At 42.6% G+C, this 25,698-nt stretch overlaps 2 protein-coding genes across 3 annotated transcripts; both read right to left on the reverse strand.

Annotated features, from left to right (window-relative positions):
- Positions 1-2,455: 2,455 nt before the first annotated feature.
- Positions 2,456-15,328, reverse strand: moxd1 (monooxygenase, DBH-like 1). Its single transcript, XM_048986128.1, has 12 exons — positions 14,691-15,328; positions 13,419-13,565; positions 12,639-12,806; positions 12,273-12,356; positions 9,344-9,523; positions 8,594-8,696; positions 8,247-8,413; positions 7,634-7,825; positions 7,161-7,220; positions 5,710-5,864; positions 3,899-4,067; positions 2,456-3,357 (listed from the first exon to the last, which is right to left on the reverse strand). Exons 1-12 carry the CDS (start codon positions 14,961-14,963, stop codon positions 3,199-3,201), a joined length of 1,857 nt encoding a protein of 618 aa, XP_048842085.1. The 5' UTR covers positions 14,964-15,328; the 3' UTR covers positions 2,456-3,198.
- A 2,512-nt stretch (positions 15,329-17,840) lies between these two features.
- On the reverse strand, positions 17,841-25,542 carry stx7l (syntaxin 7-like). 2 transcript variants are annotated; one of them, XM_048985886.1, is made up of 10 exons: positions 25,412-25,542; positions 24,258-24,356; positions 24,064-24,133; positions 23,377-23,467; positions 22,055-22,192; positions 21,869-21,918; positions 20,114-20,210; positions 19,692-19,764; positions 19,338-19,420; positions 17,841-18,960 (listed from the first exon to the last, which is right to left on the reverse strand). In XM_048985886.1, exons 2-10 carry the CDS (start codon positions 24,340-24,342, stop codon positions 18,865-18,867), a joined length of 783 nt encoding a protein of 260 aa, XP_048841843.1. In that variant the 5' UTR covers positions 24,343-24,356; positions 25,412-25,542; the 3' UTR covers positions 17,841-18,864. The 2 variants fall into 2 exon arrangements, with proteins under 2 accessions (XP_048841843.1, XP_048841844.1); XM_048985887.1 differs by lacking the exon at positions 25,412-25,542 and adding an exon at positions 25,099-25,405.
- Positions 25,543-25,698: the final 156 nt, after the last annotated feature.

Below are 25,698 nucleotides of genomic sequence, written 5' to 3' on the forward strand. Positions count from 1 at the left end.
CATGAAAGGCTGTGTGAGTCACCACTTCGGTTCCTCATTGTGACTGAAGTGCCCCACTCTTCATTTATCGGTGATGTGCTACACTAAAGAACAGACATGCCCAGGAGGGAAAACGGGCATGTTCTACTTAACGGCTACTAACTTTCAAATAAGATTCTTTGCATTTTGCATCAAGTTATGGTATCACAAAAACATCCTTCTGTATGACAGAAAAAGGATTTCAAAAGGATTTGAAATCAGAAACAAACAGCCATTTCATTAGAGCTGTTACCCCCAGTACATTTCTGTTCCATAACTCTAACCTTTTATAATCTTGTATTACACTACAGATTTTGGAAAACCCTGCAAGACAGAATATTGTTTTGCTGTAGAGAAACTGGTTTAACAACTTTTACAGCCCTTTTGTTGATAGTCCTTAAAGTCTGTGAGGTGAGTTAGAGTTCTACTCCCGATTAAAGCCTCTGCTTGAAATGAACAGAGGAGAAAATGGAGTTTTGTTGTTCAGCGCAGTTCTCATAAGTGCGTTACAGGCCTGTATAAACCGATTCAGCACCTTATCATACTCACTGGTGCTGCAGATGACCTCAGCAGGGCAAGTACACATTGCAAAATTTACAATAGTCTGAATTATAACCTTTATTCGACATTAGCTGCGAGGTTTACACGTCTTTATCCAAAAGCCATTTTCACTAACGGTCCATTCCCTGTTGTTATTTAGAACATGCTCAAAAAGAAAATATTTAAATCCCCATTCTATTATTCCACATATCTGTCCAGTATCTCCACAAACAGTTAGAAATGCTTCTTGCAGTGCCCCGCACTTCCTGGAGGTGCCAGAACGTGAAAGCCTACCTACCTTTTCTTCTGCAGGTGACACAGGTATCCCCTCTGTTCAAACGTTCCTCCTGAAATGCCATGAACACTTTTCCCAGACTTCCCCTAACATGTTGGCATATTGCTGCTGTTCTCAGGGTAATCGCAGTAAGTCCCAATGAATGGGTCGCTGGATCGGAGGCCTTAGGGCGAGTGGTTCCGTCTGGTACCAGGGAGCCCAAGGTGCTACCAGGAGAATTACATAAAACTAGCTTGAGCTTCCTGGATACCTGGAAAACGCACAATACGGACATACAGTATGCTTTCTCTCAGCTACGTGTAGTCTTTAAAATGTGAACTAGCGTCTTGCTAAGCTAGCATTAAATATTTCCACATTTCCCCAAAGTTTAATTTATTTTTTTAGTCGTCTCATCTGCTCAAACATAACGGCTGCCTCAAATATACATCAAGAAATACATTTTTTCACGTGGACTGTAAATTGTAACATTGACTACAGAGTAAGTGATTACACTGGATATACTTCGTACACTTTATCTTTGATTGCATATCAGGATACCCTCCAGAAACAGACTGTGAAGGGCATAGCTGGAACTGGCTGAGTGGCTCATATGTTAAGGACGTTCAGCTGGTCCTGTTGTTAATGACTGGTCTGTCACGGGTAAACGGTGACAGATGGATGAAGACATGAGATAGATGAAGCCGGAGGAGGGGTCTGTGTGTGAATAAGAGATTCATGTTTCTAGCTGTTCTTTTCTGAATCACTGTACTTTTTAATAAGAACATAACATTGTTGCCATTAACCTTTTTAATACTTTAATACTAGCAGAATCTTGTCTATTTGTGAAGCATGATAGCTACAGTACTACGGTCAACATTGCTGCAAACCTGCCAAGGTTGGGTTGCGAAAAACAGGGAGATTTTGCCGAGAGGGTGGAGCATCGATTCTCACGGCCATAAAAGTCTGGGTGTAGAAAATCGAGTTTATCGGGAGCGTCCAGTCCCGGGAGGGGTGGAGAATTAGGAGAAATCCGGGAAAATTGTGAGTGTGTGCAGGTGTGATCACTGCAGGGTGGAACGTAACAGACCAGGGAGTTACGTAACCAGGTTTGGTGTGCTGATTAATTCCACCTGTTTCTTGCTCCCTGGGGTAGATATAAATTGGTGTGATGTCTTACACTCATATTCAGCTGGAATAAGCCAGGAATTATAAGCCTAGTGAGCTCGAGCTGCACCTACCTGCACCCTAACATCTCCATTCATACTCAAAGGATGGATTTCATGCCATATTTCCTTAGAACGCTGCTATTTGTCCCGACTAGACCTGAATGTTTCACAAATGACGATCCCATTCCCTTACTGGTCATTTTCATGTGGTTCCGTCACCCAACCAGAGTGTTTCGTGAAACACATGTTGTGCTTGTCATTTTTTTTTTGTTATATTCTAGTGCCCCTTTCAGAAGCATTTGCCATCATAAGACCTCTCTGTGGAACCAGTTAAATACTTAAGGTTTGCTCATTTTAGACACTTATTTAATTATGAATATTTAAAAACTGAGTGTGAGGACAAATCATTGGAAGCACGGGTTCTGGGGATAGAAAAAAGAAATTTCACAAGGTAGGATCTCTGTGAGATAAACACATTTATTAGATAAAATATAAAGGCTCTTGAATACAAATATACTATTTGAGCTAGGTGGAAATCGCAGCGTGGAAGTAATTTAAGAACATCCTGTTCACTGGTGTATAGTTGGTTGTATGTCGTCTTATGCTTCAACTCTGAATGCTCAATAAAAATGGCCTGTTAATCTGCTTTATGTGACGTTAAGCAGGTACGCCGCATGCGAGGCGGCACAGACGTGACAAAATCAAACATATTTTTAGCCAGAAATATAATTACTAGATCTGCTATGGGGTTTTGACCTCGGCTCAAGTTTGGATTTCCAGGCTGGGGAGAAAGTTACATAATTAAAAACACACAAACAATTATCAGTTACACATGTAAAATTAAGAAAAATAATTAATTTAATCCAACTGCATACCTTCATATTTAACTGCATCCGTAACATGGCTTTGTGTTGTAGATTTAGACATAGGCTTGTAGAAATCCAGACCAGGGTTTTGTTTCAACCAGCCAGCTGAGTACACAGTGACTGTGATTCTTCATACTCAACTGGCTGGCTCAAACAAAACCCTGGTTCGGATTTGTACGTTCAGGACCTGGACTTTCTACCTCTGCCGGTACTTTTTTTTTTATCACCACAATTGGCCTCAGATAGATAATGTCTGATGGTCTGTCCAAGCCCCGGAGTCCTGCGTTACAATCACTTCCAGTGTGAGCGATTCACCTTGGGACCGGGGCCAGTGCTAATCAGCAGAGAACAAGGCGACGATTGAAAACACGGAGTAGAGGAGGGTGGGAATCGGTGCTGGTCCGCCGCTCAGCGTAGACACCTCACTGCAGGGGCTGGGGAGTGGCTGGGCCTTTGCTCTCATTTTGGGGGGAGACATGATGGTACCTTGAATCTGAATGGGCCACCAATAGAGAGAGCAGCGTGTTAATAGTAGTGGGCAGAAGGACAGACGCCGAGTCTAACTTCAGTAATTTGGAGAAAAATGAAATGGGTGGTGTTACGGTATCCTGAGATCTGTGGATCTTATCACGGACACCCCCCCTCACAACCCCAGTGAATTTTAATTGCCAAACTTGCCAAAATAGTGCTGCTTTTGAAAATACTATTGAAAAACTGTACAATATAATGTGTACATATATGTGGTATAATGTCTGGGTGTGTAATGATATGAAAAATGACACCAAGGGTCTGGCACAGACACATGCACACACATTTACATGTATGTGACAGTTTTATTACCTTGGAAATAGACTGTAGGGTTTGCAAACTATCCCAACACTTTTGATGTAGCAAATTTTACGGTTACAATGGAATAATATAGATTTTCCATAACATTTCTCGCGCGAGTCTGAAATTGCGAGTTGGCGACCCTGAGCTGGGAATCACAGGCCCGCTGTGCTGCCTCGCCCCGCATGACCCCTGGCATCTCTCACCGACCACTCGTCCTGGCTGTGCTTAGAGCATCGCAGGTTCATCGGCAGCTGCAGCACCACTTCGTTGAAGGCCTTGCCCCTCTTCCTCGACCACTTGAACTTGTCCATGGCCTCCGTGAAGGACAGGTTGCTGTAGCGCCGTGGGCTTTTGATGTAGAAGGGCCAGGTCCTTCACGGGAGAGACACGGCGAGTGAGTGACGCAAACCTTCCCATTCCGCTTACTGATTCAGAGCGGCGAGTTCTCCGCGACACTTCTGGAAAGTGGCATTTTTTTGGGAAAAAGTCCTGCTTACTGAAACTGATCAAGCTAAACAGACACTTTCTGCAGTTACGTTATCTTGCTGGGAAAGTCGGCATCAAACAACCTAATTTCAGATGTTGCTGGTTCCCTGTTTTTGTTTCCCCTTAAAAAAACTTTTTTTCCTTTCTTCACGAGTGCATGTTTGGGGTAGAGGGCGGGGGTTGTTCAGTAAAAGGAGCTTTGTAACCTAATCTGTTTGGAGTGGCTCAGCCAGACCTATACAGAACGCTCCGCTCCCACCGACGGGGAGAATGGCCTGGGTGCATTAACCCCAAGCCTCATAAGGCTCTCCTTTCCAGGCCTCTCGCTTGCCGCCATTATTCCCAGGATCGGCACTGACCCCACCGCCTGTCTTACGGGCCTGGTTGGCCGCCGCCACTGCCAGGAATGCCTGTAATGTCCCGTAATTGCTATTCAGGTCTGGTTCCTGGGCCCAGAAGGAACAGACACTCTAAATTCAATGGGCCCAGCCCGAGTCGTGAAGGTCGCCCGTCTTTTGCTGTGACGGAGATCGGCGGGGATCAGATGCCTCACAGAGAGCCGGCTTTGCTCTAAGCACCGATTTCCTCCCCTGAAGCACAAAGGCAGACCAAAGTGTCACGTTTGGTATTCGGATAAATTAGTGACTGCAGGAGACCTGTGTTGTTGTACAGGTAGCGAGAGAAAAGCTATAGATATTCCAGGCATCAATACTGCATTGATGGATCTATTTTTGAGCGACTTTTACAGTTCTGCTGTACTACAGAGATGAACGTGTCTCTCCTCTCTCTCATGAAAATACTGACCACAAGCTGTTAGGTTCCAAGATCTTGTATATTCTTGTAAGAATTCTTTTTACTTTACTGCCAGCAAACTCTTTTCATAAGTTCAAAGCAGAAAAGGAACTGAATGATTCCAGACTCCGAGAGTCTTGTGACTAATTCTACAAAGGAAAAAAAAGCCTGTTGCCACATGTTTAAATAGCTTCTATTGCAAACTATCTCCAAGTGTAGAAATGAACTAATCTCTGTCTGGGGGGGGGGGGGGGCACCTGGTGGCGTTCACATCTATTGCAGGAGTTTTACAGTTAAGGAGTCTGCAGCAAGCATGACCCACGTGTCATTACAGCTGTTTTTATGAAACGGTTATTTTTATTTAAATGCAAGCACATTGATTGGCATGTTAATAGGTGTGAGTCAGGGTATAACACAGCACACTAACAGGCGTGTAGCAGGCATGACCCAGGGTGTAAGGCAGCACACTGACAGGTGTGTAACAGGCATGACCCAGGGTGTAAGGCAGCACACTGACAGGCGTGTAACTGGCGTGACCCAGGGTGTAAGACAGCACACTGACAGGCGTGTTAACAGGCGTGACCCAGGGTGTAAGACAGTACACTGACAGGTGTGTTAACAGGCGTGATTCAGAGTGTAAGACAGCACACTGATAGGCGTGTTAACAGGCGTGGTCCAGGGTGGAGGGCAGGCAGAAATGACACCAGTGTCGGTGTTATGACCCAGAATGTCAAACTGCACACTCACGTGACAGGGACCTGGATTTTTTTTTACACCAATGAACTTTAGCTGCCCAGAGATTTCCGGAAGGCTCTCGCATCTGGCGAGGTTAATCCTTGGGTAATACAGCAGGTAGGACAGACACATCTCATCCCTGGTGCTTAGCCCGCCCTGTGGAGATGTGGGACACAGAATCGGGCACGAATGACACTAATCTGGACACGTCATGGAAAAGAAACACTCACAATTAAAAACATTTTATTTCCCAAGAAATATCCAAATATCAGTAAAAGACATAGCATGCTTGTAAAAAAAAATTTTAATTCTGTAAAATGAACCAAGGGCATTTTTTTTCTTAACATTTAATGTAAGACAGTTTTTTAAATATTCGCAACAACTTTTGTAAAGCTGTTCTTTCATGCCACTAAACATTTCTGCAGTAGTGTGCTATTAAGGATCAGCACATTTTGTGGACTAATGTAACTTCTTTAGAGCTTTAGAGAGAGAGAGAGAGAGAGTGAGTAAAACAAGTGGCGCCACCCTCTGGACAAATATGATATGGCATGGAGTTAATTCCCATGGAACAAATACATTTCAAAATATTATGCATATTAATTATTTCACTTACACAGCTGATCTACAGTGTCTTATGTTAGTGGCTTAATTTTCCATTGTGAAGTAACAATGGAACAATCCCCATGAATAACTAAATAAGTGGGACAAGCACACAGCATTCTTCTGTTGTAAACCGGCCTTTCTGAGGTTTCTCTTAGAATCAGAGCCAGCAGCGGCAAACAGCTTTATTAGCCATGTCCAGCCGCAGCCCCGTGTTTACAGACAGACTGTTCAGCCAAGAACAGGCAGTCCTTCAGACATGTCCGAAAGGACCTAGTGGCAGAAGTGAGGGAGGTGCCTGCAAGACTCTCCTGCAGAACTTGACTTAATCCAAGTATTTAGAAAGAAGAAATCAAAAGTATATTAATGCAATCTGATGACACTGATGCAGAACAGTGCCACTATGAATGACGAGCATTAATGCACGCCGGGGTTAAGGGCGTAACCAACGTTTGCAGTTGCAACGAAAGGCTGCAGGGTGCAAAATTTGTAAGATCTGAGCAGCTTTGAAATTCCAAGGAATACAACAGCACATAAAACAATAAATAAATTAAACGGCAGTGCTGCCCGTTCCGAAGCCCCCTCCCTACCAGACGGGAAGCCAGATCTTAGAGACAAGCTAATTGCAATAGTATGGGATGGCAGCTGGCAGCTGAGCTCCAAAACAAATAAAGAGTATAACAGACACTGGCAATTAAGGGAAAAAAGCAGAGGACAGGCTGTATTGTTACTGTGGGATGGATCGGCCTAATATAACACACCCGCAAAGAAGGTTCTAGAAGGCCAGCGTACATGTTTGTAATAAATGCAACAAGCAGACATTCCTGAGGACAAACTGTAGACAGCGCTTACCCAAGTCATATTCTCCCTGCCTTCTGTATTGTACTTGCACTCTGTGATCAGACTGTCACCCTGGAGATGACAGAACGGTCAAGGCGTCATTTGGTCACTCCACGCACATCCGTAGCGGACGGATGGAAAAGCAAGGACATTTTAGCTGCAGCATTCTCAACATTTTAGCAGGGTGGGACTGAACATGACATGCAGTTCAAAATATATCATCAAATTCTGGAGAAAGTACTTTTTAATAGAGTAGTGGTATGTTTTATGGAAGCAACCAGGAACACGTTGTTTGTCCATCAAAGAGGTGCTCTGACCGACATAAAAAATATGGTTATGATGTTTCAAGCCTCACGTAAATGTTAATCCATGCAGAAGTTCTTCTGGAATTCCATATTTCTCCCAGATGAATGTCTAGAACTTCACAGAAATACTGAAATCATGCAGATTTTCAATCATGCATATAAATGCAATAGCAAACCAACAGGTAACACCAGCCTCTCGTCTGTGAGGGACTGGAATTCCTGGAAGTTGAAGTCGAACTCATCATCCTGAGCCAGGTGCTGCAGCTCATCTTTGTTCCGGAAGTGCCGGACCCTGATGGCCCTCCCAGCTAGGTGCGAGTGCATCAGAACCGCGAATATCCGGATCCCGCTCGGCATCTCATGCTCCAGGGACTTAAAAGAACCGTAAAACAAGAAGGCATTGCTTCAGGCACTAGGACAGTTAGCAAAGTCATGACAGGACACAACTAAATGGATCAAGTTGTATATAGGTTTGGTCTGTATCTAATTTTTCATACAATCATAAATTATACCGCAATATATTTTAATATTATGTAATCTTCAAAATTCACCTTGGGGTGGTGGGGGGGGGATTCACCTAATTTTATGATTAGGGACTATTATGCCCAAAATACCACAGTACACCCAAAATACCACGGTATATCATATTATATATATCATATTATAGTGCTTATCTGCCTAAGCCCAGTTGCAGCCAGTCGTATCCCAGTGAGCGCTTCGAAAGACGTGGAAATAAAACCATTGCCATCGATTTCTCACGACCCAGACAGACTGCAAGACTCCAGGTCCATACCTCCTGGAGACACTCCTTGGCGCAGTGTCCCTCCGAGACATATTCCGGGAGGCCTGGGGGTAGCATGTGGTAGAGGCTGACCCACACGCCCGTCTCGATTACCCCCGCGTCGTACCGTCTCAGCACCGAAGTGTAGAAAAACCGTAGGCCTGAGCTGTCCACCAATCCTACAGTGGGGAAATGCTCAGCAATGATTCAGAGAGGACTGGGGCTCATAGCTGTTAAAAGGAGCCATCGGTCGTAAGTATTAATGGGTAAACACAGGGGACAGGGAGGATATATCACGATATTGACCATGATAAAGGTGAACTGGGGGGGAGTTGTGTAGAAGACCCTTGTTGATGTACCTTGTTGTAAGGATGGATTGTCGTAGTGGACCTCCATCAGGACATTAAGTGGGTCCAGGGAAGTGCCGATGGAGAGGCCAACGTGCTGTGGGTAGGTGAAGCCCTTCACAGCCAACAGATAAACAAGGTGACGTGCAACAGATATTAGCAAGCGAGCACGTACAGTAAAGCAGGTCAAGCAGCACGGCATAAACAGGCACATTGGCTACATCACCCAAGTACAGTTCAGCAACTCTACGTTAGCATTTAGGACTTGTACCCAGAATGCCATGAGGCATCTGCTGTGCCTGAAGAAATGTGCTCTAGTATTACTGTTCACTTCTGGCAGAAGACTGAGCAGTACACATGCGAAGTTTTGTATAAAACCATAAGCTAGCAAAGAAAAAAGACTTTATTCGGCTAAATATTTTAAAATAACGAAGATTCACACTGTACAGACAAGCGTTTTCTGCGCCAATTTGGGCCAGATGCCCAGTTCAGTTATGTTTTATGGGCAGAACATAATTTCCTAAGTGCTGCTACTTTATTTTATATGTATCTCATTACTAGTTTAGTGCCATCTATTTAAGATTTTTAAGGACTGGTAATGAGATACATATAAAAACACTATTATTCCTGCAATGGGAACACATAAAATTGTACTGGAACTTCCCAGGTTTAGTGTTATTTTCATACATAACCATTTACATGTCAGAAATGTCATGAAAGTCAAATGGCTGAAGCAGTAAGCAGTCGGCACAGATTACAAACCTCCCCTCCAGTTGCCCAGGCGAAGATGACAGTCTCACAGGTGAGAAACGAGTCGGGCATGTTTGGGTGGTAGCACTCATGGCCTGAACCGTGCTCGCTCGCATTCAGCTCTCTGTCACACTGGTAGAGCAGAATGTGGTGGACCAAGTTCTCGTGGCCTTTCTCGATCATGGGCTCAACCTAGGAAAATAAGGAACGATCACACACGTTCACAGGCTATTGTATAGTCTCGGGAAACGGCAATATAAGGGAAAACGATATAAGTGTATATATTATATAACAATATAAGGGAAAGTCCGTGCGACGGAAACAACAGGAACAAAAAAAACTCTTCTTTTTTAATGTAGACTTCGGCACTGAAGTGACACCCACACAAAAGCGGAGTGTTGCCCACTGGGCTAGCAATGACATCATGCTGTGCGGCCTCCTTTTAAGATCAGCAGGAGACGAGACCAAAGCGAGGCCTGTGACCGTCGCATAAATATTTAAACATTCCTGCTTCGGTTTTCCTTCACGTTTGTTTACCCACATCCGCTCAGCCCATATGCGATGCTTGGAGCTACAGGTTTATGCTAAGTTCATATGAAGAAGATGATGGGTTGGTCTCTTTCTAAGCTAAAATAAAGCATCACTGAACTGAGGGTATTATTATGTTTTCAGCAATCAAACTCGGAAATTTTTGCGTTCGCCCGTCAAACATTGCAGCTAAATCCCAGGGTTTTCAGACAACATTAATACTGTTCACCAATACGATCGTAAACTATTTGTAAAATGTACACTAAATGGTACAAGTGCCCTTATTAAATAAATCCACAAGATGGAGGTGTTTAGAGGATGCGAGGAGTATTTCACATCGAGTTCATCCTTTACAAGTCACAACATCAGCATTTCTCAGCCAGCCCAGTTTCTAGCCGAAGCTGTTTCTGATAAAAACCTGTTAGGCAGGTTTAATAAATGTGGTCCCCTTCCAGCCAGCCAGAATGGGACAAATACTCCCAAGTGACACGTCAGCCGGCGTGCGATGGGATCTGTAACACATGGCAAAAAGACACCCTCTCCCGACAGCCTGTCAGAAACACGTCGGCACGATCAAAAGTGAGATCCTGCAGATCATGTGTTCTGCCGTATCTGCGTGTCAGACTCTTCGGGGGGGGGGGGGGGGGGGCTGAGCTGTAGGTACTGGCATCACATCCAAACTCTCTAGAATCGCCCCTAATTATTACCAGACCTTCATTCTGGCACTCTTTTCACTGCAAATTGCTGCAGACTTTAATGAATACCGGTCCCAAGTCAATTACGGAAGGCGCTTAACTGCTCTTGCCTGTTCTTCAGTGAGAAACGCTGCTGCCTTCAGTTCTTTAGGCTCAGGCATTTTCCACTGACCCTGATTGGTCAAGATGGAGGAAACAGACAGGGCATAGATGCAGTGACACTCGGGTGGTGTCAGCTTCACTGCACGGTTCCATTGGTGCCTCTGAGTGGCCCTGATCTGGCTTATCATCTGGCTGGAAAAAATACTAAAATACTAGTATTTTGTCTGATAAGCTTTAAAAACTAATTTTCTTTAAAGAAAAATCAGTTAAATTCATATTAGACTTACTTAATTGGGGGTGGTGTATGCCCCCCCCCCCTCCAATTTTGTATGTCTCAAAAGGAGAGCAAGAGAGGCATTTCAGTGTACTTATGCAAATACAGGGTTATTTCACTCCTCAATGAGTTACTCCTCTCATACAAAGCCAGCCTTACTGCAGATATCGGTTTATAAAGATTAACAATCCATAAAAAGACCTGTGATGTTTGGTTACTCCAGGTCTACTTTCGATAAGATAACTGAGATGACTAGTGGTTCTTATGACGGACAGCAATGTAAATTTTTTACTATTTACTAGTAGTTGCTAACATAACGTTAATTTTTATACTGGGAATTTATCTTTGTCTAATGAATGACACAGAAACCAGAAGAGAAATCTGAATGATTTATAACCGCCTTTATACATTTTGTCTACACAGCATTCCAAAAGAATGTATCATCAGCCACCAAATAATAAATGCAGTGGAACTATTTTTTTCAAACAATTGCATCACTATTCTTGCCAAAGAGGCTTAAAACGGATACAGGGCAGCCTCTGTTCTCGTGTGCCCTAATTAGTATCAACTGATGAAGGAAGCTAGAGTACAGTACAGGACATAGGCCCAAGGAAACGATTCCCATTCCTTGAGTTCCGAAAATGTTTAAGGTCAAGGGCTAAGTAGCCATGGCAACATGAAATTCCTATTCTTCTGCCGTCTCTTTCACAGTTTTTAAACCGATTTGTATCAAAATGAATATCAACATCTGATTTTATGGTACTGTTATAAAATACAAAATGTACTTTCATAATAAAAGAAACTAATAATATTATAGGGGTAGATATGATTAGTTCATGAACAACACAAGAATGAACAGCCTCTTTCATTCGAAATCTCTCCAGTCCCCTTAGATTTCTCCTCATAGCAGACGCCTTGACTGCACCTGCTCCCTGTAATCTTGAGAGGATTTGCAGCAGACCGTATGACTGCTCTTGATACTTATCATTTGAATTATTTACCCAGGTTCGTAATCAGCAATTATCCAAATAAAAAACGGCAGGTGCGGACATGAAACAATCAGAGCAGGGAGGGGGCGTGTGCCTGAACGATAGACGCTGAGGAACTGACAGATGTTCCTCATGTTTTCATCGACCAGGTGAAACGATCTGACAGCTCCACTCTTTCCCCTGAGCGTGAAAACGAATACGGCCTGAAAATGAAGACGGTAGTCCCAGTTTGCTTGTTTTGACGCACTCGTCTCTACCCACAAACATCACACAAGACACATTCCATCAAAGACACAGACATGGTTTAATTATCTGTTCTAAAGGATCACATACATAGGAATCAGGTTACTCACTGCTATAATGTGATGTTTCCTCTGTACTTCTGGGATTTTAAACAACTGACACCAGTATGTAGTGTCTTTAAAGGGCACTGGCACCTGTCTTAATAGAAACAGAAAAACAGGTTAAAATCTTCCCTCAAGGTCAAATGAGTGAATTTATTATTGCTAGTTATTATTCTCCATTCACCAAAATCTAAATCCAGCAGAAACTCTTTGACTGGACCTGCAGCAGAATCAACAGCTCTCTTTAAAAACCTGCTACTGATTTCAGGCTTATGAAGGAGAAACATGCGAGAAGACGAGGGCAGCCGATTTTCACCAAAACACTGGGCAGAGTATCGGAAGCAGTGCATTTTTCATAACGTCCATCCCACTCACGTCGAAGTTCTGCAACTCGAAAAAGTCCGTCCCCGCGGGAATGTCGGCGGTGTCCCTGTGGTTGAGCAGCCTCAGGCTCTTCCGTCCTCTGTTACTGCCGTGGTACTTGGGCCCGGAGAGCCCGACGTCTTCACTGTGGTACGCCCAGATCACCCGCACTGTACTCTCCTGGGCCCAGCACAAAAAAGACAAATCGGTCTTTACAATATGCTTTCACAATGCTTGTCCCAAGTCTTAAATCAAGATCTACAGTCTTCTCCAAGCACTAAAGGGCTTGATGGGAGGGGGTGAAGCTGCCAGAATCCAACAAAAGGGCAAAACCACCGACTATACTGGGGTCAGATACAACATCTCAACAAACAACAATCATTTCGAAATCACTGCACTTACTAAACTGCACTTTACTCAAACATACGAGTTTGCCCAATAAATTTACAATTACTGGTACTTTTTCATGCTTATTTAGATATGCAGCATAATTCAAATTGTCTTTAAATATTGTTCATGTTTTCATACGACCAACATACTAAAAATGAACTAAAAATGTCCAGAAAATGAAGTATTCTTAATAAACAAAATGTATCACTAATTTGAGGTAGGGGTTATATGCCAGTGGGCTATGGTACTGTTTGTTTTACAAATGGAGGTATGCTTTGTCATTTCTCACAAGGATCACTTGTGCACACACACATGCACGTGCACGTGCACAGACTCATGCACACCAGTCCACATGTGGGCCCTCAGAGCTGCCCAGTCAGGCTCCACAAGCACTGTCCGTACCGTGAGGTCCTTGTCCCTCCGGTCGCAGGTACGGAGCTCTCTGCTAAAGGCCAGGACAGTGTGAGTACTGTTCTCCATGGCGTATTCCAGCCTGTAGTTCTGCTCTGGGTCTCTGTGAACTTTGCTCTTGGAGTCTGTAAAATAGTCCTGGGAGAAACAGGGCAGCGAATGAACAGCTTCTCTGGACGGACAGCTCTTCCCCGTGCAAATAAAATACATTGTTTATTATCACAGAATGAGAATATCACCATTAATGAAGGAAGGAGCCCTTTACAATAATAAGGCATTTTTTTCCACTCTGGTAAAAGCTGAGGCAACACATCTATTGTGTGAAACTAGCTAAATGAAGCCAGATCCCTGTGTTTCGCCACATCATCCATAGCAAGTGTTCCATCCAAACTCCAGCAGCGTACAGAGTGCTGGGTCCTGGGGAGTTTGCAGCCAGTCTCAGGAAGCACAGGGCAGGGCAGCACCCTGGCGGGATGCCAGCCTGTCACAGGCACACAATCTGGGCACAACTGAAGTACCAAGAAAACAAAAGAAACACGAGGACAGCATGCAAACTCCACACACATGAAATGAGGGGTGAAACCTCCAGGCATGAACATTTGAGCTCACCAATGGGTGTTTGCACTGTTAACTAGTACAATGCAAAGCAGAAGTGCTGACAGAGATTTTGGGGCCCATGAAAGCATATCATATTGGGCCCCCAACCCAGACCAATTATATGATGTTCCACATTTTTAGGGCCCATGTCACTCAGGGGGCCTTGGAATCGTCTTAACTGCCTCCCTCCCTCCTTATGGCACCTCTGATTCAAAGTTATCCTGCCTTTAAGCTCACTCGGCTCTGCCAAGCTTCTGCCACAGGCGGACCGACTCCGCGCTTAACTCCTGCGCACTTTGGCACTTGGGGAGGATCAAACAGGCGGGAGATATGAAACCAGAACCAGTGTGAATTAAAATAACACTTGACACGTCAATACTCATCAGTGGGATGAAGTAATTTCAACCTGCCTGTATTGATGTTTGGCATTAAAACGTGAACAAAGAGAGAACTGAAACCAACCTGAATAAAGTTTACATTTATAAAAGTAAAACTGAGAGTCAAAACACCCTTGGTAATAAAAGTAGTATTCATAGTCAAAATCTATTCTTGGTGTGCAGGTTTTGTGAATAGTTAAATGTCAGTCATAGCTATGCGTGTCGTGTGTTGCTGGACTGTGAACTGCCGCAAACTATTATAAAAGCTGGAAGATCAGCCAGATCGTACCTGTATATACGGCTTGCCATTCTCCACTCCCCCAATTACGATATCCGATAACGCCATTTCTCCGTTAGGGGAAAAGCCGAATCCGACGTAACCCGTCGTTTCCACCTCCATCTCAAAAGTTATGGTGGTTTCGTGATGCTTCCATTTAATGCGGTATTTCCCATGTGAATCCAAGACAGCTGAATGTTTGAACCCGATGCCCGAGGAAAGCACAGCAGAAAACCGGAAAGTTGTTAGGAAAACCAGATAACATGCGTATTTTGGTCCAGTCATATCAGACCCCTCTCTAAAGTTTATAAATCAAGGAAACAAACAAACAAGACAAAAAAAACGTAATTCCAATTTATGCTTCTCCTTAGGAGGTAGGTGCACTTTGCAGGTAGTATGAAAAGCTTGCCTGTTTTCGCGTCCGCATTAAGACTAAACGATCAGAGCCCCAGCGAGTCGCGCTTCTCTCATGCTGGCGTTTCTGTTTGAACTTGTGCGATGGCTTTGATCTGCAGGGACACGTCCCACACATTGCCGAGAACCACGCTGCATGCTTCCCACTGCAACTGCTTGTTTTCGCTCGGAATCACCTCTTTCTGCAGTGACAATTTTTTTCCATCATTATAGTGTCAGAGAAAGACCTAAAATGTTGTTTGCTGACAGACACTTTATTGTTTCTGATGTGGGAGTGAAGCGGAGGACGTCTCACTTCCAGCGTTTACTTTGTGTAATAGTAGGATAAACAACGTTCAGATAAATATTTCTGCCATGTATCAGATCGCATTTCTTTAAGATAGAAGAGATTATGAAAACCTCTAATGTAAACCTCTAATTTTTTACATATCCCTGAATACGAAAATGTGAAGAAAAAAAAACAATATTGAATTTTTTGCACCGATTTAGTAGCCTATCTGTGTGTTTTTACAACCACCCGATCTTAATGTATTAAAACAGCAACTTAATCTTACATTTAGGATTCGTAACAATTGCAACGATTTTTAAACTAATTCACTGGATGAAGTGACCATGAAGTTTTGTACTTCAAGGGAAGTAGAGAGACTAATGTACTTCTAGCACGTTCTGAAACTTACACCCACTGCTGCTTTATAGTACAGTACTATGGTATCTGGTATTTCCTGTTGAATTCAAACCAAGACAATTATCTATTCAGGAAAGGAGAGAGTAACAAGGCTTTGTCCAGTCTATGCATGTTCTGGCCTATGAATGCCACAGCCCGTCAGTCCCAGCTGTCAGCCGGAGTTGGTCCAGACTTCCACCCGAAACACACCCAGAAACCTGACAGGTGTGAGCATCGTGCATGACGTCCCCCTGTCACACGCCACGAAGAGGCAACCAGCCTTGGATTGCAGCTGCTGTCGTTACTTGTCTGTCACTTTCTTCAAAAGAAAAACAAAAGCGAGTGACGGAGCCAACGGCCACGAAAGAGAGGAAGAAAAAGCTTTTCCGGCAGCGGAAAAAAAGAAAACCTCTTGAGTGTTTGGGGCAAGTGACTTAAAGACGTTTGTTTTACGGTGCAATTGAAACACCATTTCTGTGGCAGGTAAAATAAGAAAAAAATAAGAAACTTTCAGCTGAATGTCATGTTAAAACATGGTTAAAACGACCGTGTAGAGCATGAGGGAAAGTAGGAAACATGGAGCTCAGGATAACATGCAGACTACACCTGTACGAACTGCTGAGGTATTCAAAGTCCCAGCCTGTTGTACCATTCGACACCTAAAACGCTTTGATCTGAAACGTGCAATCAGTGTGATGACTGCAGGCATAGTAAACACAGCCTTTGATTAAGTACATATGAGCCGACGGGTGCTGACCGGGGCTCGGTGCTTGCCGGACGTTTTAAACAGACTGTGCATTGCTTTGGAATTCGCTCGTCACCCTTTTTTACGGTTTTGAAATTCCCTGACGGAAATCAAAAGATGTCGGATCAGTAGAACATCACTTTAAAATCCTACGCAGGATTACAGTCTTATGTGGTGCCCTATATTGTAAGAAGATCTGTTTCTGCCTTTCAGCTTGGAGTATCTCAGTACAATTAATGTTTCTTTATAGAATTTTGGATTCCTTCGAGTGCCTGCACAGATTTTTCATGGTGTTCTTAGATAACTTGATACTGTCTGCAGCCAAGAAAACTTCTACAAAATCAATTAACTAAACAAGCAGCATTGCTATTGCAAATGTATTGTAAGGTTACCACAGGTCAAGTCAGGTCAGGGGCCTGTACTACGAAGCGGGGTTACTGTCTTATCAGGGTAACTTGTCGGATTTAAGGTAGTCTGGGCAAAATGTAAGTGAGCGAATATGAAATCCATTTAAACTTTGGTACCTTAAATCCGGCAAGTCACCCCGATAAGCCAGTAACCCCGCTTCGTAGTACAGGCTACAGATGTGCGAATTTGACATTTGTGATTTTGTTTATGTGCTATTTGGACAATTAAATAGCGATATTTTTGGAGCTTGCTGAAAGGTCGCAGAAACTCGCACACGATGCATAAGCTGCAAATATATAACCAATAGCCTGAACTGTAGGGACAATGCTCAAGGGTGAGCAACATACAACAATGCATGGACTGTAAACAGGGGAAAAGAAAAATATGAATAAGCCATAGACTCATATCACCTTGAGCTGAACTATCCATATCCTCAGGGCTTGTAGCCAAGGGCTGGAATCTGTGTTCATTAAGGAGCTCCCCAGTACTGCAGGTATTACAGCAAATCCACAGGGGAGGTTGATCCAAATGACTTTCCCCTCCAGAACAGTCACCTACAGTATAAACATTTGTGTTTGACACTGTGGTTTGCAGAAAGCATACAAGTAGAGATTTTATTTTAACATGGACACAAAACCTAGACTCCTGAGGGCTTCTACCCCTCACAGCAACATGCAAGATTCTCCACCCCGTTCGACACCTGGATCTCATTTGTCGGAAAGACAAAAACCACGCAGAAACTGGAAAACAAAAGCTGAGCAACCAACAAACTGTTGCTGACAAATTAGGGTTAAGTATATAAATGAGAAATATTAAGAATAGTTTAAATATCAGTCTGTATAATTTTACCTGTGTTGTGTCACGTTGTTGTTGCTATAAGATATACCAATAGTTTTCTTTGTTTTTTAAAAAAGAACATACTAAACACATACAAAGCTTAAAATCCTTTATTCATATTGTTACTTCACATTTCAAATCCCCCCCCCCCCCCCCCCCCCCCGCAGCCCAGAAATTACTATGCGCTACACAAAGTGATGTTTTTGATCAAGAAGTACAGGGTCATGCCATGTAAGCGTTTAAGTTAAATGCAGCAGGAATGGGTAGAGACACCTCAGATCATGTCGATTAAAAAATTTGCCATCTGTCCCCCAATGGACGGAGGCAGGTGACAGATGTTGCAAGGTCTGCCATGATGGATTCCCAGTAGAGACAGTCCACATGTTTGCTCTCTCACAGCTCCTATAAGACCCGCACCAAGTGTCTGGAGTTCTCGATTGGCTGGGAGCTGGGAGAGAAGAAAAATATGGACTGTCTGGAGGTCCCCGACGACTGGGTTGGGAATAATTGAGTTAGAGGACCAGAATGATCATGGAAGTCCTGACATGTTCTTGATATTCAACTCATGTTGGCTTTGGGGACCTTAAGATGATTTGGAAGACATGTTTCTTTCCACAAGTCTGCTATTGGCACAGTGGAGATCAAATATAAAGAAATCAAATATAAAGTCTAAATGGCTGAAACTATCAAACTGAAAAAAATGGCATTATTTCATCTGTATACAATTAATCATGTTACTGCAATGTGAGGAGCTGCAATGTATAAAGTTATAAATGATATACAAACATTTCAGTGCTTTACATGGCAACAAAAGCCTTAAGAATTAAAGCTTTAGATATTAACTGTAAAATCATTCACAAATGTCCATGAAATCTAAAGTGTGGCACTAACATCGTTAAAAAAAAAAATCTTTTAAAATGTACACAGAGCTGATCTTCATTACTGAAAAATTTACGCTTTATAAACAGCAGGAAGGAAATCGTTTAATCGAATATATAACTGTAATGAGACTTGCAATAAAATGCGAGGGATTTAAAAATCTGTTAGAAGGATGATGAACACATGGGATATTGGATCAGCGTGACAGGACCACATGGATTCCAATGGCGGCTGAGGTGTTAGCTTTTGACCGAAGCCCAGATGATTAAACCGATAATCACAGCAACCACAACCAGGATCACGATGAGTATGCAGATCTTCTTCCGTGATTTGCCCTGAGTAATGGAGAGAAACACAAATCAAGATGACGTTGTTATGCAAAGCAGCAGGGCTGATGTTCCTCCTTCATATACTGGCTAAGCCTACCAGGAGATGCATGCATCATTTTGAGGTGGATGACTAATGAACTTTACAGCAATGTTGAGGGCGAAATGTGTGGATTTATAATGTCTTCTGGAATTTTCTAAGGTCACAGCATGGAATGTGATTAAATGGGAGAAATGATAAAGCTTGTAAATAGCTCATTGAATTTTCCTCAGAGTAATAAATGTAGATGCCAATAATCGCATACACTGCTTCAGTTCTGCATCCATGCAGCGTCCAATGAACTGTTAACTGGGAGTCCTGGCCTACGAACTGGCCACCTGGTTACCTGGTAATCTGCCGCCCTGGCCAGCTGCTGTGTGGCGGACTGTACGTTGATGTCAGCATTTTCCACGTTGGCTTCTATGCTGTCTGTAGACACACAGCCACAGTTTGGACAGATTTAATAAAATTCCCTTGTGGGGACTGAAAAAAACGGTCCCCCCCACTGTCAAAATAACAGGTTTTTAATCACAAGTAATATATACATGACCTCCCCCCACAAACATAAACACAAAAATGCAATGAAATATATTCTACTATGCATTTAAAACAAATATACTCTTTTTCTGGTTTAGCTATACTAGATAATTATTTATATGGCATGGCCATGATCCCAGAGGAGCAGAACAGCTGCACTCACCAATCAAATCTCCCTGCTCATGAACCATCATGCCCAAATCTTTGAAAATCTCATTTATATCTGTAATATCAGACTGAAAAAGAAGGAAGGTGTCAGAAACTCCAACGTGGCATCTATACGATTCACTTCTCCAAACAAAGGTTAGTGGCAGCGCATTCTGTAGTTCTGTCTGACTTGAAGGAGCCCGAACACCAGGTGTTGTGGGAAGCTCCATATGTCTGAAGCAGAAGCACACGCCTCCCAAATCAAATTCTGTCCTTGTGGGTTTTTAAAGACATTATAGAGATATCACACAAAATTAAGATGGTGGCTACCAATAGGGAAGTTCTTTTATGTAAACTTTATGTAAAGGAAAGCGTTAGTGCTCTAAGGAATCCAGAAATCGTTCATTTGAATAGCGAAATAAACCGGGCCGTTCTGACCTCCAGCTGACGGATGGCACTCTCTCGCTCCTCAATGAGCCGCAGGTCATCTTCTGTAAAGGATTCCTCCTGGACTTGAAGGTGAGACTGGCTCTCACTTGTGGCAAATTAGTGGGGTTCAAAAGCAGAGAAACCCGATTTGTTAATACAACATCTAAATCACGTTAACGCCAGTCATGAGTCGCTTAACGACAGGAATATGAGAAGCGCGTCGTTAGGCGATTTTGTTGTGTGAACATGATGAGAGTGCACTTACACAAACCTAACCCTACTACACACCTAAGTTGCAGTAAACTTTTTCTTTTCTATTTATTTTCTAAAAGATATTGTCTTCGAATTGAATTTTTATACTGTGCAAAATTCTTAGGCAGCCAAAGGAAGTGTTTAGATGATCTCTATATTTATGTAAAACAAATATGCTTGTTAAAGTGTGTTAGATAAGCCATTTCAAAACCTCAAATCACTTCATTATTTGCAGCAATATACAGTACACTCAATGTATTGTATACACAATGTATTTTTTGACGTGACCACCAGCACACCTCATGTAGTTAATCAGTAATGCATTGAGTTTCTTTAAGTCTAATTAAATTAAGTCATCTGGTGGTGAAATTTAATAGGCAGATAGAAGAAAGAGATGGAATGGCTGGGTGCCCCTGAGATGTTTGGAAACTGAAGGGTGTTCATCTAGCCAACCAACAAGATACCAGTAACTTTTTGGAGAACAGAAGAAACTCTTGTCAGTTTTTATTGTTTTACTCTTAATTTCCATATATCCAAATGTTAAATTGTGTTTTTTGTTCTGAGTTAATGTGTACTTAATACCAAGATTTCTTTTGATTGCCTAAGACATTTACACAATACTGTCCCTTTATCTTTGTTTTTACCCTACAAACCCTGAGCACCTCCCTCCATTTTTACATAAATTTATCTGTACACTTTTTTGCAAAGGAGCAAGTCAGATTTTCATCTCACTGTAACTTGCACCAGTAGAACTGTACATGTGACAGAATCTCGAGTCTCCCTCGAATCTCACAGTCAATAATTAACTGTACACTTCTTTAGAATCCAGCATCTTCTGCATAGAAACAAGGACACTTGGGGAAACTGAAAATTAGGAAGTGAGGAGAGTGAGGGGGCATTTACTCTCTTAACAGAAATCTCACTTCACTGTAATGTCACTGTCACATGTCAAACACACCAACAGAGATAGTTATGCTGATAATTAACCTCATTCCAGCTACTAGGGCTGTATTCAATGCAAGAGCATCTGAGTATTAAAAAAATTACAGAACTAAAAAGGTAAAAACTTCATAACTTTAAAACGTTATAAACATTTAAAACTATCTAAAGGTTTTGTGCATCCCTGGAATATCTTTTTAAAATGACCAACAATTATTTTAAGAGACATAATGTTCCCTCCAAAACATTATGCAGTATGAAATGAAAATAGCTGTTCCATATTATTTCACATTTTGATTATGAGACTGTTCTAGGGGTCAGATTTAGCCCCACTGTGGTGCCCCTTACAACTACTGTGCCTTTTTGAGCCTTATGAGCAGGGCCAGCTCAAGGCATAAGCAAAAATATATCGGCTGCTAGGGGCCCAGCCACCACCAGGGGGCCCCCCACAACTGATCGCCTGGTCAGAATAGCAGAAACAACTTGATTAATCAAATTTTGCTTAGGGCCCCAAAACAAGCTGGTCCAGATCTGCTTAGGAAGCTGACGGTGAGACTAGAGGACAACCCTGACCTGTCAAAAGGTGATGAAATTCCTCCGAAGGAGTCGTCAGGATGACCGACCTGTAGATAAAGACGCCACCTTTGTCAGAAGCCCAGTTTACTTTTCGCATATCAGTGTTGTATTTAAAACCAAATCACTGTTGTCAAACCCTGCTGCCCTGATTTAGTCTGGCAGTAAGGAACTAGCACAGCTCACCGATAACCTGGAGCCGGCACGGACTCTGGCAACAAACTCCTTTTCCTTCTCGGCAGCCTGCCGTTGAGTCCTCTGGAAGTTTGCCAGAGCGCTGCTGAAATCATTCACAAGGCGGTCTTTCTGCAACTTCCTCTGACGCTAGACAGAAACATCGCAAACATATGTGCAAAACAATATAAACATCACAACGTAACAACAAAGAATTTAGTTTGAATTTTTCATTTTAACCAGTACATTGGAATGCTTCTTTTGCAGATGCCATCTTGCTCTCCTTTGAGACATACCTACACACATACAGTATATAACTGAGATCAAAACATTCTGGTACCTCTGAGGTATTTTTTTGGGGGGGGGGGGGGGGGGGCTTACTCAAGGGCCCATCAAAGATGTGACTATTCTGTCAAGACTGGGGCTTGAGCCGGTGACCTTCCTATCACAGGCACAAAGACTTAACCCACTGAGCTACAAATCCAACCCCAATCACCAGTACAATTTCTCAGATTCATTTTCACAACCCTATGTTCTGTCCCTCCTAAAAATTCAGTTCCACTGAGAATTATGTCCTCGTTTATCAAAGAAAAAGCTCTGTTTCATTTACAAATTAATTTCTTCCAAGGATTTTGACTGGAACCCATTATCTATTCATATCAATTCCCCTGTAACAGGACTGTTGATACTATATCTACAAGTCCCCCTCATATTTTTGCATAATTTCCTTATACATTAGAACTGATTTGATTATAATATAGCATTTTAAATGCACAGAACAATTATGAACATTATTGTTAAGCATAAATTTGACATTATGTTACACACACGAGCCGTTCACACAATATGTAGCCTGTCTCTTTGTAAATAGGCCCTGCCTCTGGGTACGGTGCCACTTATTGAAGCATTAGTTACTGCTCAGTCGATGTCTAACAACATCCCTCTCCGAAGAGGACATCTGATCTAGATTCCTCCACACACAAACCATGACCTGGGCCTGGGTGTGACTGTAAATCCTATTTCCTGAACTCAGGCATGACGGACTATGGCTGTCTGTAGTATAACGTCAAGGAAAGTAAAATGCATGATTAAAGGAATAAGAAACGCGCCAAATGCGCCACCTGCTGGGGAGTAGTGGTACAACAGAAAAAGAGTATCCTTAATGCTATGCTAACGGAGGTTAAAAGAAGAGGCAGGATTAGGGATTAAAAGTCTTGCATTGTACATTAGTAATTCTCCTAGGTGTCTGTGGCGTACTCGTGTTTTAATTTCCCAAAAACCTATTTCACAATAATAGGGGATCAGTCCAGGAATTTGTACAATGAAAAATATACCTGATCTGTGGTGACAGGGAGGGACCCAAATTCCTTCATGCATCTGTCAGTTTCTTTGGCCAGCTGATTAACATTGTGCTGCTTTTGCTGTCTGGTATTAAAAAACAGAAACATACAAATAAAATGAAAACAAGGTGACAGTTGTTTTTTAAACTGAGATAGAGAATAAGAAGTGCCTGTATTAGAAAGAGTGTCTCATCTGTGACTCGTTTTTGCATGGTTGATTCCTACTATTTAGCTTTCTTTAGACACCTAAATGAATAAATAAAACTCCCTACAGAGTTTGCAATTTCAGCGCTGAAAGGCACCACCCTCTCTAGCAGTACAGTGCCAGCACGGTTTCAGTGCTTGTGCTGGCTATCTGTAATACTCCGCCCTTTCCCCTACGACCCACGCTCTTACGGAAAGTGTTGACTGTTAATCAACATACCGGTGCCCTTCAAGGCCTTGCCCACGCCCTGCCACACCACAGGTACTCTCATTTGCAGCAACTCCAAAACTCTGACATGTTGCTCGTGAAAGCATACTGGTGGCTGCTGATCCACTGCCAGTAGCATCTGAACTCAATCTATCTGAGTGACATTTTAATCCTTTCCGGCGTGCAGGTAAAATCTAACAATGACACCATAAAGACAGGCTGCTGACTGGTAGTTGGTCTGGGTGAGAACCAGAGCGCACTGCACTTACAGCTGCTGCCTGAGCTCGGTGGTGTCCTGTGGGCTTCCCAGAAGGTTTATAATTCGCTGGATCTCAGATGCTTGGGAAGAAAAGGACATATTATAGAGTCTTTTAGAGGCAAACATAAAATAAAGAACTTATCAGAGCCTTAAGAGTAGTTACTTATTAGATGATTATCGGTGACCAACTGCATAAGAACTTACTCTGTTGTGTTATTTTCTGAATGTTTGATCCTATTTCCTGGACGAGCCGATTCGGGTCGTGTGGCACTCCAAACTGGTATGCCATGATGAATCAACGGTCTACAACAGAAAATGGAAAACTTGCTTTTCTCATTGGGGTCACAAAGATGACATGAAGGTATTCAGACATTAAGAAACCAATGGAACCAAATCCTATTACAGGCTAGGTAACTAATGTAACATTAACTGCCAACAATTGTGAGAATATACAATAATTTTCGATATCCTGGTTCAGCTACTTGCATGGATAGCAGATAAATGTTTCAGACTGCCTGCTTGTGACTGAATGATGTTTCAGATTATAGTACATTCATTCCTCATGTCCACTGAAATTCAGTAAAGGAAGTTACAGTTTTACAGTCACTGTAACATGGTAAGTTCCTTGCTTAACTGCATAGAAAAGGCGGTACAGTCTGCGGGAAATCAGGAAGGTGAACCAGCAACTGTTTTATAAGTGTTATTTATTAAATAACCATAGCTAAATAATAATTGCAATCAACTAAGCAACTACGTTGTGGGGAGAGCTATGGAAAAGTAAATGAAAATAATGTTAATCTCATCTCGGAGTAAACGTCATATTTAAAGAGCAAAATAATGGCTCCGCACTGATTTAAAGCTGTTTGGACACAAGCCTGGTTTACAAGTCTATCGTTTCCCACAGACGACACTACCCAATAGTACTTTATATCATTTTTGTCATCTGATAAGACAGTAAAATGAAACAAACAATCTTAAGACGTTGTGTGCAGGGTTCGGTGCTTCGCGGATGGTTAATCAGCTGTTAGGTTTTTTTTTTTTTTACCTCCAAGTCCAACCTATATTTATATCACGAATCCTCGTAGTGAGCTCCCATTACTGTAATTTATTTACCAGAAAAATGTGGAACTGCACAAAATGTTTAAATCTGGATTTAAAAACACGTTGCAAATATTAAACAAAACACCATTTTTACATTCTGAAGTAATGGCAAAACAAGCTAAGTTACGAGGCATGCGTTCGTAATCCAGCCACGCAGCGCAATATTAGCTGACAAGGCGGCGATCACCGAAAAACGATTTTTAGTAAGTGCTCAGCTGACTCTTCGACACTGTATGCTAGTTCCCATTTCACCCTACCTTCTCCGCGGCGACGGCCTTCCTCTCTGTTCATTTCCGGGTTTGGAGCCACACCCCTGTCACATGACGTGCGCGTCGGCGTGTTGTTTGGCACGTGAGCCACGGATTCCGCAAACATCGGAGAGAGCGGTGAAGCTGGCGGCTCGTCCGACTTCGCATATTTACGCGGTACGAAGGAGACTCATTTCTGCCGCTTGTACCTGCAATCTCATTCTTTCGGTCACAACCCAAAGCTCGTGAACATAGGTGCCTGTAGGAAACTAGATCAATCGGTAAATCAATAACTT

This window comes from Brienomyrus brachyistius, chromosome 19 (assembly GCF_023856365.1).
Source record: "Brienomyrus brachyistius isolate T26 chromosome 19, BBRACH_0.4, whole genome shotgun sequence".
NCBI classification, from domain to species: domain Eukaryota; kingdom Metazoa; phylum Chordata; class Actinopteri; order Osteoglossiformes; family Mormyridae; genus Brienomyrus; species Brienomyrus brachyistius.

Bases quoted from the DNA above. Each gene is read 5' to 3' on its own strand.
- moxd1 (XM_048986128.1), bottom strand. From the start codon at position 14,963: ATGACTGGACCAAAATACGCATGTTATCTGGTTTTCCTAACAACTTTC. The intron at 13,566-14,690 runs GTACGATCTGGC...TGTTTCTCCCAG, and splicing joins ATGGCAAGCCGTATATACAG to GACTATTTTACAGACTCCAA. The intron at 7,826-8,246 runs GTATGGACCTGG...GGTTCTTTTAAG, and splicing joins CCAAGGAGTGTCTCCAGGAG to TCCCTGGAGCATGAGATGCC.
- stx7l (XM_048985886.1), bottom strand. From the start codon at position 24,342: ATGGCATACCAGTTTGGAGTGCCACACGACCCGAATCGGCTCGTCCAG. The intron at 21,919-22,054 runs GTGAGCTGTGCT...CTTTATCTACAG, and splicing joins GTGCCGGCTCCAGGTTATCG to GTCGGTCATCCTGACGACTC. The intron at 20,211-21,868 runs GTCAGGGTTGTC...ATTTGCCACAAG, and splicing joins ATTTCATCACCTTTTGACAG to TGAGAGCCAGTCTCACCTTC.